This window comes from Tamandua tetradactyla, chromosome 5, assembly GCF_023851605.1.
Source record: "Tamandua tetradactyla isolate mTamTet1 chromosome 5, mTamTet1.pri, whole genome shotgun sequence".
NCBI lineage: Eukaryota > Metazoa > Chordata > Mammalia > Pilosa > Myrmecophagidae > Tamandua > Tamandua tetradactyla.
Window position 1 is genome coordinate 68,434,989 of NC_135331.1, and position 16,217 is coordinate 68,451,205.

The 16,217-nt window shown below is 39.1% G+C and overlaps 1 protein-coding gene across 1 annotated transcript in view; it reads right to left on the reverse strand.

The window, feature by feature from the left end:
- SLC2A2 (solute carrier family 2 member 2) overlaps positions 1-15,083 on the reverse strand; it is a 29,597-nt gene extending 14,514 nt beyond the window's left edge. Inside the window, exons 1-4 of the mRNA XM_077161025.1 lie at positions 15,069-15,083; positions 8,474-8,566; positions 5,506-5,768; positions 762-886 (exon numbers count right to left, since the gene is read on the reverse strand). Coding sequence (XP_077017140.1) covers positions 762-886; positions 5,506-5,768; positions 8,474-8,566; positions 15,069-15,083 — 496 coding nt within the window. The remainder of the gene's footprint in view (positions 1-761; positions 887-5,505; positions 5,769-8,473; positions 8,567-15,068) is intronic.
- Between the last annotated feature and the right edge of the window lie 1,134 nt (positions 15,084-16,217).

Here is a 16,217-nt window from a genome sequence, read left to right on the forward strand (position 1 = left end):
TTAGAGATTGAGTGATCCTCTTTTTGTTTACAGCTCTGCTGATTCATTGCCTTGGAGAGCTGGAAAAGCTGTTTCCAAGCACTAACGATTCCTGCTGTTCCACCGTGAAGCTAGCAGAAGGGCATTGTTCCTCGCCCCTGAGCTCCTGGGTGGCCATTGTCCATCAGCTGCCTCTGCCTGAGGACCTCTCCCTGCAGTCACCACCACTTTACCAGTTCACCCAGCTGTGGGTGGAATCAGACATAGGGAAGGTGGACTGACATCTGGGCCTGGGGTATCAAGGTATTGCCAGAGAAGAAATGTCAAAGTATAAATAGTCAGGTAGATCCAGAAGGCATGGGTTGGAGTTCTGGGTGTACCAGTCTTCCAGCAGTCACCGCCAAACAGGAGTAATAATAATAGTTTACCCTATGTAGATTCTATGCTGAACATTTTACATGCATTCTCACGACCATCCTATGATAATATATATAATTATCATCTTTGTTTAATTAACGAGGAAACTGAGAACCAAAGTTAAATAATTTGTCTGAGTTCTTAACACTTAGAAGAAATGTCATTGCCATAGACAAGAACATAGCATCACGATTCCCACTCACTAGTCCCTAATCTCCCTAACCCCTGATCCAGGACTTTGACTTTGCTTTATAACCTTTCCCTTTTGTGACACCACCTTATTCTCAAAAATCCTGCATGTTGTCTAATCTGCCTTTAGAATGATTTCAGACAAAGATGTATGTGTGCGTGTGTGTGTGACTTACCACAATAGAGTCCCGATATGGCTCTTCCTGAAATTATAAGAATATATGACAGTCCTGTTTTAGAAAACCCCATGAAGAGAGCTCCAATCAACGAGAGACTGTTAGCTACCCACATAGCTTTGACTCTGAAATTTAAAAAAGCAGGGGTTATAAATTCAGCACCAAAACTTGGTAGGTATAAGCTTTCAGAGCATGCTGAGGTATTTTCTTAAGGGTGATTATTTAAATTTTGCTGTAAAACCTTTAAACAAGATTGCTACTTTAACTATGGACATTAACAATAAGTGATACTGATGTATCACCTACTTTTCACCTTTCCATAGAGAAGTTTGAATCGTAGTGAAGACTAGTTTAACACTTCAGACACCCTTCCAAACAGTTAACTAATTAAGTTTGTTACAAGTTGATTGTTTTAGATAATGATTGCTTAGTGATAGCTAAATTAAATTCTGTACTTGCAATCAATGATTCCTAGTTTCTTTGTTTTTTTAATGGTACAGGTTTTTAGTTAACGTTGATGATGAAAGGAACTTTCAAAATTAATATTCCTTTTGTATGAATTATTGGGAAGTAAATTAAACATGCTTTTACTTTAAGCCTATCATAGAGAATTATTACTTTTCCTTTTAAGGTTTTATGCCAGCATATTTCCAGGATCTATGAATTAATGTCAACCAATGTGAGCTATATAATAAAGCTGATGTTAGCAAGAAAAATATCACTTTCAAAATGAAACAAATGAAAATTGACAATATTTGCAGGTATCTGATACTTGTATCCCTATGATGGGAAAGTGAGGTACACAAAACCTTCTTCAGAGTTAACTAGATGATGTTAAGGCCAGTAAAATAATATGAGTGGGCAGGGATGGAAACATTTGTTTCATGAAGGAATGTAAACATCTTTTTATGTTCTTGTTGGGGATTGAATCATGTTCCCTCAAAAGGCATACCCAGGTCCCAGTCACTGGCCCTGGGGGTGTGAACCCATTTGTAAATGGGACCTCTGAAGGTGTTATTAGTTAAGGCATGTCCAAACTGAATGAGGATGGGCTTTAATCCAATATGGCTGAAGTCCTTATAAGGAAAAGAAATTGGATGTGGAATAGGAGACAATCCAGGAGCAGCTGGAAGCTGGAAGTTAATGGAACCCAGAGGCCACCATGTGTATTGCCATGTGGCAGAAACGCCAAGGAGCCCCAAAGGTTGATGGTCAGCCAGAAATAACTGACCCAGGAGGATGCAAGCCTTCTAACCTCCAAAACCATAGGCTAAGAAATTCCTGTTGTTAATCCAACCCATTGTATGGTATTTGTTTTAGCAGCTAAGAAACAAATATAATTGTATTTTGATATTTCAAACTTTGATGGGTGGACTTTTTTCTAAGCAAACATCTTTAACACCAGATTTTTTTAAATGAAGATAAAATTATAAAATATACTGCGATGATTGTCCAACAACTGCGTGGTAGGCTGACCAATAAGATGGCCACGGCCTTATTCCCAGACCCTGTGAATATACGGCCTTATTTTTATAGCAGAAAGGATTTTGCAGATGTGATTAAATTGAGGATACTGAGATAGGGAAAGTATCCTGGATTATCCAGGTGGACCTAATATCACAAGTGTTCTTTTAGGAGGGAGGCAGAGGGCAATACTACTGCAGAGGAGGAGAAGGGGATACAAGGTCAGAAGCAAAGACCGGAGTGATGCATTTTGAAGATAGAAGAAGGGACCATAAACCAAGCAATACAAGTGACCACTGGAAGCTAGAAAAAGGCAAGGAATGGATTCTCCACTCAGAGTCCTCGGACGCATCCAGCACTACTGACACTAGCTTTAGCCTAGTGTAAGCTGATCTTCAACCTCTGACCTCCAGGACCGTAAGAGAACAAATTTGTGATATTTTAAGCCATTACATTTGTGGTAATTTGTTAAACAGCAAGAGGAGATTAATATAAACCATTTGATGGAAACGACCTGTAATCAGTTATAACTACCTAAAGGCAGGGGAGAGAGAGAGAGTGATTTAGAAGCTGGACAGCTCCAGATAAGATTAGAAAAAGAAAGTTAAGGGGTGTCTCTCCACTCAGACTGCTGTGCAGTTCTTCTCTACACAAGGGTCGAGGGCAGTCAAATTCAATAAGGTACCCTAAGAAGTTAGGGTAACTAACTTCTAGTCCAGCTAATAGTCTATTCTAATGGTGGGGGTGGGGGGGGGCGGCTAAAAAGTCTAAAAGTCTTAAAAGAAATAGTCTGTAAAGATTTTTGAAGCCAGGTAGCACTAAAGTACCTCATCCTTACCACCAAACTTAGATGTTGGGGCACTTTAAACAACTTAAATGACTTTTAACTTTTGCTCAAACATGAGAAATGGCCAAGGATGAGTAATCTAAAAATATACAAGAATACTGGAATCAGGGAGAGAGAAGCTTAATTCTTCCTAAATGTATTTCTTTAAATCTTGCTCTTAATGATCCTCTTAGCATAAACTTCATCACCATGATTGCCATCATCATCCTCATCCAAAAAAACCCAGATTTACTGCCTGCCTACCGTGGTCCAGGCCCTGTGCTGAGCATTTTGCATTTGTCCCTATTTAGTCCTTATAATAATGCCATGAGTAGGTATTATTTTTCCTCATATTGCAGATGGGGGAAGTGTTTTACAGAATTTAGGTAACTTGCTCATTTTCACACAGCTAGTAAGTGACAGCACTGGGACTTCCTTGCTAGTTCTGTGTGAAGCCAAAGCTCAGTGCTTCATTTTAATGAGTTGCGTTTTTTATAGAAAAGAATGACGCATGCATTCAAAGACAAGGTAGGTATATCTTCCTTGACGCATGCAACTGTGGGCTGGACAGACCATAATCTGCCTCCCACCATGGCTGATTATTGAATCGTAAGTGGACGGTCCCTGGAAAAACTGACCTTTCAAACCCCAAACTATAAAATAGTGGCGATAGACGTCTACTGACTATTAGCATAAGTGCAAGCAAAGACTTCCTTTAGTAGTAGTGGAAGGAATACATTTTTACTTATTTATTTTTTAGCTGGTAGAGAAATGGCCTTTACAGTAAGGAAAATTCATGTCATTTTCCAGTAAATCTCTCCAGAAAAAAAGTGTTATGGGAGAGTTTGAGTTCTTTTGGCTTAATTTTGAGGTTGAAATTATGCATTTTTTGGCTGTTTTTCAAAGAGGATCATTTTTCTTCCAAGAGCTAGAAGAAGCCTCACTTTAGTTCACCATAGGCCACTAAATAAATGGTCATTTGGCATTGTTTGGGGGTATGACCATTACTGATGCTAAATCTTAAGGCTTAAGAGAACATGCATCCTTGTTCCATCTCAAGGACACTAATGTAATATCTTAGGATAATAGGACTTGTCAGAATTTCATCTTTAAGTGTGGGATAACAATGGTTTAAATTGTTTTCTTCAGGGATGGGAAGAAGTATAAAACATCAGTAACTGCTAAAAGAATTGGTTTATCCATATTTTAAATTTTTATTCAGTTTTGGTTAATTTATTTTAGGAATAATTAATCTAGAAAATTCCTCATTCACTGTTTATACCAAATTGGAGCAAATTGAAATGATGTTTAAGAACTCTGTATTTCAAGGATTCTAATTTAAAGTTTGACTAAACACTAGTAAATTAGTAAAAAAGTGTAAGGAACTGACCATTTTCTTTAACAGTAGAGGAAAGTCCCTTTCAAATAAGAACAAGAATAAAACTTGGGTTACCATGCTATCCTTTAATTAAGAAAACTTCTTTTAGTCTTATATAAAAGCTCTGGCACAAGAGGAAGAAGTTATCAGAACTTTAACAACTAGAGAAATAAAAATCATAATTCATAGCTAGAACTGGTAAATGAATTGTAATCCAGAATTATTAATCTAGTTGCCTAGATAGTTATTTATGTCTTTAAAGGCTTTTGTGCTTTTCTAAATTTTCCATATTTTACATATATCAGAAAAAAGGTAATTAATGTGCAAAAGCCGAGCAGAAAATAAATCTAAAAAAATAATCATTTGATTTTCTGATTTTATTTCCTTTCTATGTAGGGGGAGGACATCCCAAATGCTTTAGTATGTCACATGATTATGTGAAACGTGAAGGTAAAGCAATTCTGCTAATGTTTCTAATCCAAAACAACTAACAGAAACTAGAGTTGAGAAATAGAGACACCACTTGCTTCATCTCTGCTTAGGGCTTTGAGATAAGAGTAGCAGCAGCAGCAGGAAGAAACTTCAGGCTAAGTACACTGGGAAATTGAGAGTTTGGGATATTGACATGACCTTAGGACTTGGCTGAGCCAAATGCTAAATTTGTAAATGAGAAACTGGACATCTGAGAAATGCAGTGGTCTGCTGAAGAAAACAGCCACTCCCAAGTCAAAATCCCAGTCTTGGTTCTTCTGTTGAGTTTTTGAGTTAACCATTTGTGTAGTGGTTTCCTAACACATTTTATAATTTACAAGGCCAGAGAATCAAAGTAATGATCTAGAGATACACACCAAACCCACTTTTGCTGTAATATACCTCCACAATGAACTAGATTGTTGCAACAGTTTTTCTCCATTGATGTGGTCAAACACGGAGACCTGCAGTGACGAATCATGAATTGGAAAAACAATTCCAAAACTACCCCACAAAATGAAAGACGTTAGCTTTCTGAACAAATTATAACAAGACCAACATACCAATGTTTCTGGGTTTGACACTGATGCATGAAATGTGCCTACCTTCCAAGCTTGTCCCCGAGCCACCCTCCAAAGAACGATGCGATCATTCCACCAAATGCAAAGCTGGACACAGACAGGGACCACAGCATGGTGACCAGGTGAGCAGATGCCATACTCTCTTCCTCGGCCCTCGGGATCGGTTCTGTTTCCATCGGGTGTGGGACTGAGAGGAGATCTTCCGTGCCGTTGATAGTCGAGTTGCGGGCAGCCTTTCGGTCATCCAGTGGGATACTCAACACGCGTCTATAATGGAATTCTATTATCTAAGGAAATAAAGAAAATAACTCATATATTTCAGACATGCCAGAGATATTGTTTTTGTTTGTTTTTCCTTTTAAAATGGTTGTTAGGTATTTAGACAGGTTCATCCCATTTATGGGTGTTATACACATGCAAACGTGGATAGATTTATTTATAGCTGACCATATCCTAAAAAACAGTGCTTGCAAATTTCAGTGGCAACAGGAACTAGGCAGGAACAAATAAATGAAGGAGGCAAGGAGTTCCACAATGACTGGAGGAAAGAATTTGGCTTAATAGAGAATGCTCAGGATTGTGGAGCAAGAGAGCATTTGTCCCAACTAAAGGAGGAAGATACAAATGTGAGGCTAGTGTTACACGACTTTTAATTTTTTAACAAAAGTCAGAAATTTGGATTTATGTAAAATCCTCCATTTTTAAATGTTGGCAACTATTCACATCAAAAATACTCTGCAAGCTAAAAACAACACATTTTCACACTAGTAGCTTCTGCATAGTAGGATGTAAACTGTTTATGTAAATATTTAAACAAAAGTATAAAAATGGATGCAAGAAAAATGATTAGGAATTTTAAGATGAGACCAAGAATTAAGTTGGCATTCAAAATTCCAATGCTGGGTGCTATATCTTTGCTCAAAATGAGTCACGAATTTAGCTCTGAATTTCCTACTAGCCACTGCAAAGAGGAGAAAACAATCAGGTTCAAGACTGATGAATTCCAGCTCAGTGGCCCTTGAGACAGTACTGAGACCTGAAGGGCATTTCTCCTTTGGGTCCTCCCAGTTCAGTCTATATAAGAACAATGTTCAAAACTGAGTTTCAAGGAGACCTATTTTACAATTACCTTCATAGAGGCTAATATCATACCAAAGTATAATTAATTGAGAGATAGCATGTTATTTGGGCCATCTCCCTCCTGTGTTATTCGTCTCAATGTTGATTCAGTGGCAGCCACCTGGGCTGGTACTCTCCCACAATTACCTCTTCTAGGTTGTGCCAAGTCCTGTGTGCTAAGGTCAACTGAGTGAAGGGGGACAATTGACATCTTCCTATGATAAAAGAAGTCTAACCAAGAAATTTGCCTCATTGGAAGGATGCTGTGTTGGAATAATATGCATGGAAAAAGGGCTAGAAAGAATGATCTAAAGTGGTCTCAGCAGTTTTCGTTTTATGGTAGAATTATGATTGATTTTTTCTTATAATTTATGCAATAGGCATGTTTTGTTTTATAATCATAAACATAGTCTTCCTTTAAAGGACTTTAAATAATTCAGAATGTCATTCAGCTAATAAAAAATAGAGGTCATTCAAAAAATTGAATGAACATTCTTACATAATCATGTTTAAGCAGCACTTTAAATACATAAAAGGAAGGGGCCTTAGAAAAGCAGTGGGGGAGCCCTATTTTCAACTCTGGCTCTGGACCTTGGGTTGAAGGAGTGGGGAGACTTTCACCAAGTTTTCCCTCTGCAATTGGAGAGGATAGTTTAAGGATGTGAAAAGGATTTTCACCAAAAGAGAAGGGCTCTACCAATTTCAGCTCATGGTGAGGTTGAACCAAACTTCAAGAGACCTGGCTGCATCTTTGCTGCCTGGATGATGCCATAGGCTGTCCCATCTCTCATGCTAAGGTCTGCTGCTCTGGTGATAATAATATAGCACATGTTTTGGTCCAATGAGCAACCCTTTTCAGGTAATGGACTGTAGCCAGCACACATTTCACACATTCCTACCCTGCAAGATATTGCATCTTTCTTGGAGCCTAATGTGGTAAGAGAAGCAGGTGTGGGAAGGATGCATTCATTAGAAGATACCCAACAAATGTTCATACCCTCATTCATTCACTAAGCACTTTATGAAGCCTTTTCTATATGCCAATTATTGTGTTGGGCTTGCTGATAAGAAGAGGAACAAGATACCATTCCTTCCCTTAAGGGTGCAATAGAGTTTAAGGCAGAGGGGAAAGAACTCTTGGTCCCTCTGCTTTTTCTCATTTCTAAAATGAGAAAAATTGTAGAAATTGTTTGATTTTTAAAAAAAATAACCATCCAAATGGTCATCATGAAGAACATACCAACTTTGTTGGATGTCTTGACTATTATTCTAAAGTTTTGTATTATTTCACTTTGAATTACCTATGGGAGACAGGAATGGGGTGAAGAACTCTAATCTTTTTCATGTTTAGGCTCCTAAAGGTTTCTTCTGGCCTGGAAATAGGGACAGTAATGTGGTTGGGAGGATTAAATTGGAGAGAGTATATGTTAAACTGCCTGGTGCTTTATAAAGGTGTTTAATAAATGTTTGTGCACGGAATGAAACACATCCTTCTATACTTGCCCCTTAGTCTCTGGAGTTTGTTATTTATCTATGTTCAGAACCTCTAAATGAATGCTGCCATAAACCCTCTTTTTTTATAACGTCCCCAGGCACATGGTATTCAGGCTGGAGTTTTCTGTGAGCTTAGCATACAGCAGTCAGAGAGCAAGAATTATTTATTACCCACCTTCTTTCCCTGTGAGGATTGTTGACTAAGGAGTCCAAGGCCAAGTTATCAACTTTGGGACACACACCTCTCACCTGACAGAAGGCCAGGATCTCCTGGTGTCCCTGACGTGGGCACACCTTATCACCGTGCCCAAGGACAGGTGATATCTTTCTGTCACTGACGGCAATTGTCAACAAGAGAACTTGAACGTGTTTGACTTGCCTGCTGAGGTACATTGATCACGCCAATGTCGTACCCAAACTGGAAGGAACTCAGCACTGCGGTGCAGACCGTGAAAACCAAGGTCCCGGTGATCTGGGGGGAGCAAAACACAAGGCAGAGAAGCACCCCGGCAATTCCAGCTGACCATCATGCTTTCAGTCTGTAGTCTGGACTGTTTACAGGCTCCACAGTCTGGTTCTGTCCCCTCACTGCTCATTACAGCACACCCTGAACTCCACGAGGGTGAGAGCCATTGTACGAGGACCTGGGAGCCAACCATCATTCCCCTTAGGTTACTAGTGCTGAAAAAAATCTGGGACAGGTTGTTCCAGGCAAAGAACCAAGCATCCTTTTCCTTATAGATATTTTAAAGCATTTAAAATCAGGATAACAAGCTAGAATTGTGGCTGACCAAGGGAAACTTCCAACGTAAAAACTGTCATTTGTTGTTTGGAAGAGGCCAAATGAGACACAATTTAACAAAGAGGCAGACAGCACGCCTGGGCATTGCCATAGTACAAAAAAGGCATTAGTACTTGTGCAATATGCACTGACCAGCATTTATACAATCCATGTCAACACCTAGGGAAAGATATGTTTCAGGATTTGTAACTAAAATTGAACCTAGAACCCCAACCCCAACCCTAGCTTTATGTAGCTACATTAAATGAATGCAGAAATGGGCAGAGCAGTCATTGCCTTCCACTCAGCAAAGATATTTCTAAGTATCCTAGAGAAATCTTATGCATTCAGAGAGGCACATAAGAGGATTTTGAGTGCAGCATGTTTTTTTTTTTTGTGATAGCAAAAATATGGAAATAATCTAAATGCCAATCAATGGGAAAATGATTAAATAGATTCAAACTCACTGTAGTCTAGAATACTATGCAGCAGCTAAAAAGGATAAAAAGAAAGGATAAAGTGATTATTATAAACTAACTTATTGATAAGTAGAAAAGGAGGTTGTATGATCTCAATTTTTCTTTCAAAAGGCTTAAACATAAGCATTCTTTCGTACGTGAATGCATGAATATAATTAATAGGAACTTTTCTTGAAAAACAAACAGCAAGATGATGACCTTAGGAGAGGAATGTGAGATTAGAGGAGGGAGAAATGAAATGGTATTTTTTCTTTTCTTTATATTGTTGGACATTTGTAAGGGAAATATTTAATGTACAATTACATAATTAAAAATTTTAAACAAAGAATATGGTATATAGTCAACACTTTGTTGAATGAATGAATGAATGAATGAACACATAGGTCATGTTAGCCTAAGATTCCAGTTCCCATTCTTTCACTTAGTGGGTGTATAACCCAGGCCATTTCACTTGTAGGAGCTTCAGCTTTCCTCTGAATTGGGGAATGGCTGTAATTCCCCCAACTCCAGCATGCAGAATGGATGACTCACCAGGGCCCCTCAACCCCCAATCCAGATGGGGATCTGGAAGTTCACAGCATCGTGCACAACAAAGTATTATCACCGAACCACACTGAGAGCGATATTGAACTTATCTAGTCTAATGGTTCTAAAACCAGGATCTGCTTGAAGAGGTTTCTACACACCCAGATTTGTGGGCTTCTCCCTAGATCCATCACAGGGTTGGAATCTCTGCAGTAGGGTTTAAGAATCTGTAGGTTTACAAAACCCCTCTTTTTCCATTAATTCAGAATTAATTACAAGTGGCACCTATGCAGACTTCCCCTCTCAACAATGTCTTTCCCTGAAAGAAAGGACATCAGAGCTGACTTCAAAAATATATGATATGATATAGCGATGATACCTTTAAGTGTATACATATATATACACACACACATATATGTATATACAATATACAAGTGCATCTGCCTTTCTCTCTCTCTCTCTCTCTCTCTATATATATATATATATATATGTATATATATATATAACACACATTTTATGGTTTATGTGATCACCAGAGATCTTTGAATTATCCTCTAAAACGTAAGTAGACATTTTAATTCAGTGACTCAGACACCCAAAGCCAGGATGGGGTTCTATCCACTTGGTTGGTGGTTTGTCCTCAAGCACTTCTTCTCCTCAAGCTGCTTCCAAGTATAGAGAATTTCATCCTATTCATAGGTAGTAACCCTTTTCAGCAATGAGGGAACCAATAGAAGCCTTGACAGGGCCTTAATCTACCTCTCTCACAATCTCCATCAGCGAGTTCTCCCCAGTTCTTTGATGTGGACACTCTGATATTAGGTGCAATGCTAACGCGGGTTTGAGGCTTATTATTGATTACTTACATTTAGTATATGCCAGGCATCCTGTTTAGTGCTTTATGTCAATTTTCTCATTTACTTTTTGTATTGGTTTTCTATTGCAGCTTAACAAATTACCATAAACCTGGTGACTTAAATGACACAAATTTATTGTCTTATAGTTCCTAAGTCAGGAATCTGGTATGGCAGTGTTCCTTTCTGGAGCCTCTAGGGAAGAATTTGGGTTAATGGAAAAGTTAAGTTCCTTGTGGTCGTAAGACTGAAGTCTGCGTTTTCTTATTGGCTGTAAAGTAAGGGGCATTCCCAGTTCTAGAAACCACCTCATTCCTTAACTAGTGGCAACTTTCTTCCATTTTCATAGCCAGAAATGTGCACATCATGTCCTTCTCACCTCTCATCTCTCTGACCCTGCCTATAGCCAGGAAATGTACTCTGCTTTTAAGGATATGTGTGATTAGATAAAAGCCCACTCAAATAATCCAGGATAATCTCCTTTCTGTGTTAGAGGACTAGTTAAGAACATCTTTGGAGGGCCATTATTCTGTTACTATACCCTCATGAAAGACCAGTAGCATTCCCACATAATAGATGACTAGACTAGGCTAAGGTCTCACAGCTGGTAATTGGAGAATAATCACTAGAGTCCAGAGACCATACTTTTTTCCCCCAGAGCCTATACTTTTAAGTATTTGGTTATTCTGTATCACTGATTGGTCGGAAACAGACATTTAAAAATTCAAGCACATCTGAGGGTGCAAGGGTAGTTCAGTGGTAGAATTCTCGCCTGCCATGCAGGAGACCCAGGTTCGATTCCCAGTCCATGCACTTCCCAAAATACAAACAAGCAAAAAACAAACAAACAAAAAAATTCAACAAATGGTGCTGAAATAATGGGATACTCACATGGAAAAAATAACGAATTGTGACCCTCCATACAGCATACAAAAAAGAAAAAACTTTCAAGTACATCTAAAAATCTAGGATCAGAGTCTTTCTAAATTAAGAAAAAGATCTGACACTGCATAGATCTATAGAATTTTGTCCATTGTGATGCTGAAGTCAAACCACCAAAACCCACCAATCCCAAGTGCTTTTTCCTATCATCTACCACACAGATCCCTTTCCTCCTCTCCTACCCATAGAAATCTTTAAGATGTTTTTAGAAAAAACCCAAAGAGCAAAGCCTGCTCAACTGTTCATCTGTGATCAACCTATAAAAGTACTTCAGGGCCTTCCCATCACCAAAAGCAGAGCCATGACACACTTGTCCCATCTCTCCCCTCTATCTCCTTTCCTTTGTATGGTAGAGAGTCTTCTTGTGTTTGGTCTTTTAGTGACTGCCACCTCTTACTCCATCATTGGGTATCTTTTCTCTGCTGATTTATCTGCCCCTCTCCTCATCAGATAAGCATATTGTTCCTTTCTTCTCATTTTAAGATTCCAGTTAGTGATCATGCTAATGGCAGGCTATGGAAATGGGAATTGGGGTGAAGGTGGTGGCTGTGGCAGATTTGGTCCCCCATCATCTCTATCAGCTTCCCGTATCACACTCCAAATGCACAGTATAAGGCACAATTGTCTTACCTGTTCCTACATGACTTTGATGAAAATAAAAGTTAATTTTTAAAGATAGAAGTTCTCTGGTGCTCCCACCCCATTCCCTTCCAACCAGATTTTTCTTGCTAAGTCCTTCCTACAGAAATTCTAGAGCTGCTTCTATGATAAGTCTTTATGTTATGGAGATAACAAAAATAACAACTGTAAAGTAACTAGGAAAGTTTTAAAATGTGTAGAAACCAAAGAGTGTTCTTACAATCATTATGCTGGTCCATTCTTCTTAGCTTCATTTTCAGTGTTGGCACTGGTACTGTCCCCTAGAGTCTGCAGTTTCCCCACTTTAATCCCCCAAGAAAGAAATTTCACCTGGTTGGCCAAGTATACAACAATAGATGGTCTCATCAATTCTAAGCAGGGGTCTTGAATTTCTTAAAACTTTCAACTAAAGTGGCCATTCCAAACTCCTAAGTCTCTGGGTTTGATTGCATTTCCTTTTGGCTCTTTTTCCTTTACCTCTTTTTTTCAGGTTTAATTTTCCTCTCTGAACTCCAGCTAACTTGTCTCATTGCTCCCCATTCTTTCTTCCTCCAACATTGTGAAATGAAAAGAAATGCTCTTCATAGTCAACCTCCTATGTTGCACTGGCACTAGACTTGGTCAGAGAAAGGTTTTGTTTATGAAAGAGAAGGTTTCTGAAAACTACTAAGTGTGAATATATCCCATTAACTTGCATCCATTCAATCTAACTAATGTCCAAGTGGGTGATGCAAGGATAGGTGCATGACAGCTAAAGATAATAGTGAGGATTAGAAGATCTTCCTCTGTCCAGGGTTAGGGTCTAAGTGGTTTGCCTCTATCAGCTCATTTAATTCTCTCCACAGCCCTGTAGGTAAGGATTATAACCCTCATTTCATTTGTGGGGAAACTGATATGAAAAAGCTAAACAACTTGTCCAAAGACCACATGGCAAATAAGTGGCAGAAGATCTTTACGCCTTTTCTCTTAATCACTTCACAGATTATGAAATCTGCACTTTTAAAAGACAATCTTTGTTTAGAGCTTAATAGTTTTATGGAATAGATTCCATATCCAATTAATATATATGCTGCTGGGTAAATGTGGGTGGATAGATTAGGCAAGTTGTTGAACCTTAACATAAAACAAAGTGTGGAGTTTAATTTGTGGTTCGAAGTCAGATGTGGTTCATCAGATAAAAGCAAGTAGTTTTGGGTGGGCAATGGTGGTGCAATGGCAGAGTTTTCACCTGCCACGCTGGAGACCTGGGTTTGATTCCCTGGTGCCTGCCCATGTGAAAAAAAAAAGTAGTCTTAGGAAGCAGAAAGCCTAGTTGGGTCCTAGGTAAGCCCCTAACTTCCCTGACCCTCAGTTTCTTTGCCCATAAATTGGGTATAAAATAGGTAACACATAGGGTTATTGTAAAGACTAAGTAAAATACTTAATGTGGTCTGCCTATAAACAGTGAAAGGGCTATAAAAATGCATCTTTAATCACATTATTACCTTCTCATTATCACTGATGTCAAATAATGGTTACTACAGCTATTGAGATCAACCACATCAACTTTTCACACAATCCAATAATCTTCACAACCGCACTGTGAAGTACATGAAACTATCTCCATTTTCCAGGTGAGGAAATCAGGGCTCAGAGAGGATTAAGTAGCCTGCCCAGCACCACACAGCTAGTAAATAACAGAAATCTCTAGGACTGGAACCCAGAGCCGATGTGCTTAATCCCCCACTGCTAAATAAAAGAATAGATTTTCAGCAGCTCCTGGTTAGCTAGGTAGGAGGAGAAGTTTATCTTCTCCAACCATGTGTCACAAAAAGCCAAACCAGAGATGATTTTGCACCTAACTTTGGAAAAGGCCAAGGGTCCCTTGAGTCACAGAATTTTCAAGCTAAGAGGGACCTTAGAGAGCAGATCTTAGTAAAGTGTCTTCATTTTTCAATTGCAGAAACTGGGTCCCCATGGGCCACGGTTGTTGTCTGAGTCACAGAGCATGTTACCAGGCACATCCAGAGTAAGAACCCAGTTCTCCTGACCCATAGGCCAGTGCTTAGCCCACTTTTTTCAAGGTCTGGGTAGATTCACAAAGCTGAGAAATACTGCACTTCACATCAGTTCGCAGTCTTTGTGGGTTCCGTTATTAGATAATTCTCTGTTTCTTCAGAAAAGTCCTACCACACACCTCACAATTTCCAAAGCCCTCTAAGGGAATTTAATGAAAGTTCTAAATGAATGTACATCCATACAATAACATTATCTAATACACAGCTCATATTAAAGATTTCCCAAGTGCCCCAATACTGTCCCTTCTACCTACTTTCTTCCCTTTCAATGACCAATTCTGGGTCACTCATTGCGTTTAGTTGTCAGGTCTTTATAGTCTTCTTTAATCTAGAATAGTCCTTCCAGCTCTTTTGTCTTTCATACACTGACATGTTCGAAGAGTCCATATCAGTTGTCATGATTAGTTAGATTCAAGTTTATCACCCTCACCCTTTTTTTGCACATACCCTCAGTAACATGGTTACACAGAATCACTTAAGAAAAAGTTAAAGACTAGTCAGAAAGCAGAACAAACATCTTGAAAATTGCAACTTTTTAGCAGAATAAACTGTCAACTGGCTAGGTAAAGAAAAGTAGCTTGGATTTGTGGTAGCTACACCCAACATCCCAAGAATCTTCTATACATCCATCAATACAAACAATTTCTATATTCATATTCATACAGCTAGTCTCAAAATGAACATAATGCTGCTTTACCTTGTCAGCCGTCATTTTATGAGTTGGTAATCCTCCTCTTATTTCTAGGTCGTGCAGAGTGTGGCACATAAAGCCAGCCAGCCCTAGCTTGTCAGAGTTTAGCACAGCCTAGTTACACATTAGAAAAGGAGGAGCAAGATGAGGGAGGTGTGGGGCCCCCACATACCTGAAAGTCAAAGTCTAATCTTTTTAGCAGAGAGGCTAAATATTGATGGGCCTCTAATCAATAGGAGCGTCAGGACTTGTGGCTTCAATGCTTTTATTCTACCAGGAAGGGAAATAGGAGCAGGCCCTTAGGCACAGTTTACAAGCCAGAGGCTGCTGCACCTTAAGGCATTGGTTATGTGTGGCAACAGGTGGGGACAGGCGAAAAGAGAAATCTTTAGGATCTTTTGTAGAAGATGAGTTATGTTGGGTTGCCATGCTTTGTGGTGGGGAAGAAAGATAAATAGAGGGGCAGGGGAGGTGTACTACACACTGCTTCCTAAAGGAAAACACTGTGATGTGTGTGCTTTAGGGCTGAGTAGTGTGGCCAGAGGCTGTTGTAGACCTGAGTGGCACCTGAGTGAGCTTTGGAGTGTAATGGACTTGGGTTTGAATTTCAATATTTTACTGGTGGTGTGACCTTAGGCAAGAAGCTTACTGTGACTTCACTGTATCTTAGTTTTTTCACTTGATAAAGTGGAAACAACATATTTTTTTTATTTGTTGGGAGGATTAAATCAAGGAGCATGTGAAAGCGCTCAGAGTAGTCGCAGCACATTAAGAGTTCAGCTAGTGTCCATTGTTATTGTTATTAATATTATTACTATTGGTACAGGTATGTCAAGAGCCTCATATGGCTTGAGCCTGTGCCCTGCTGTGTTGGCATCCAGGCAAGATAAAATTTGATTGAATTTGGACTTTGTTTGGTGACTATTGATCCACTGAGGCCCAAATGGAACCAGTTCCCAGCAGAGGAAATGTAATGGGCAGCAGCAAAAAGAGCAATGCTTTGAAGAAACACAGGGTGGAAAAATGAAGGGATAAAGGAGGTTCAGATTTCATTTTTCTCATCACTCTCTTTTCATTCCTTCCCCCTCTGCAAGGTGGTGTACCTGAGATGTTTTTACCTTAAGAAGGTGGTTCCATTTAAACCACAAACTTTTA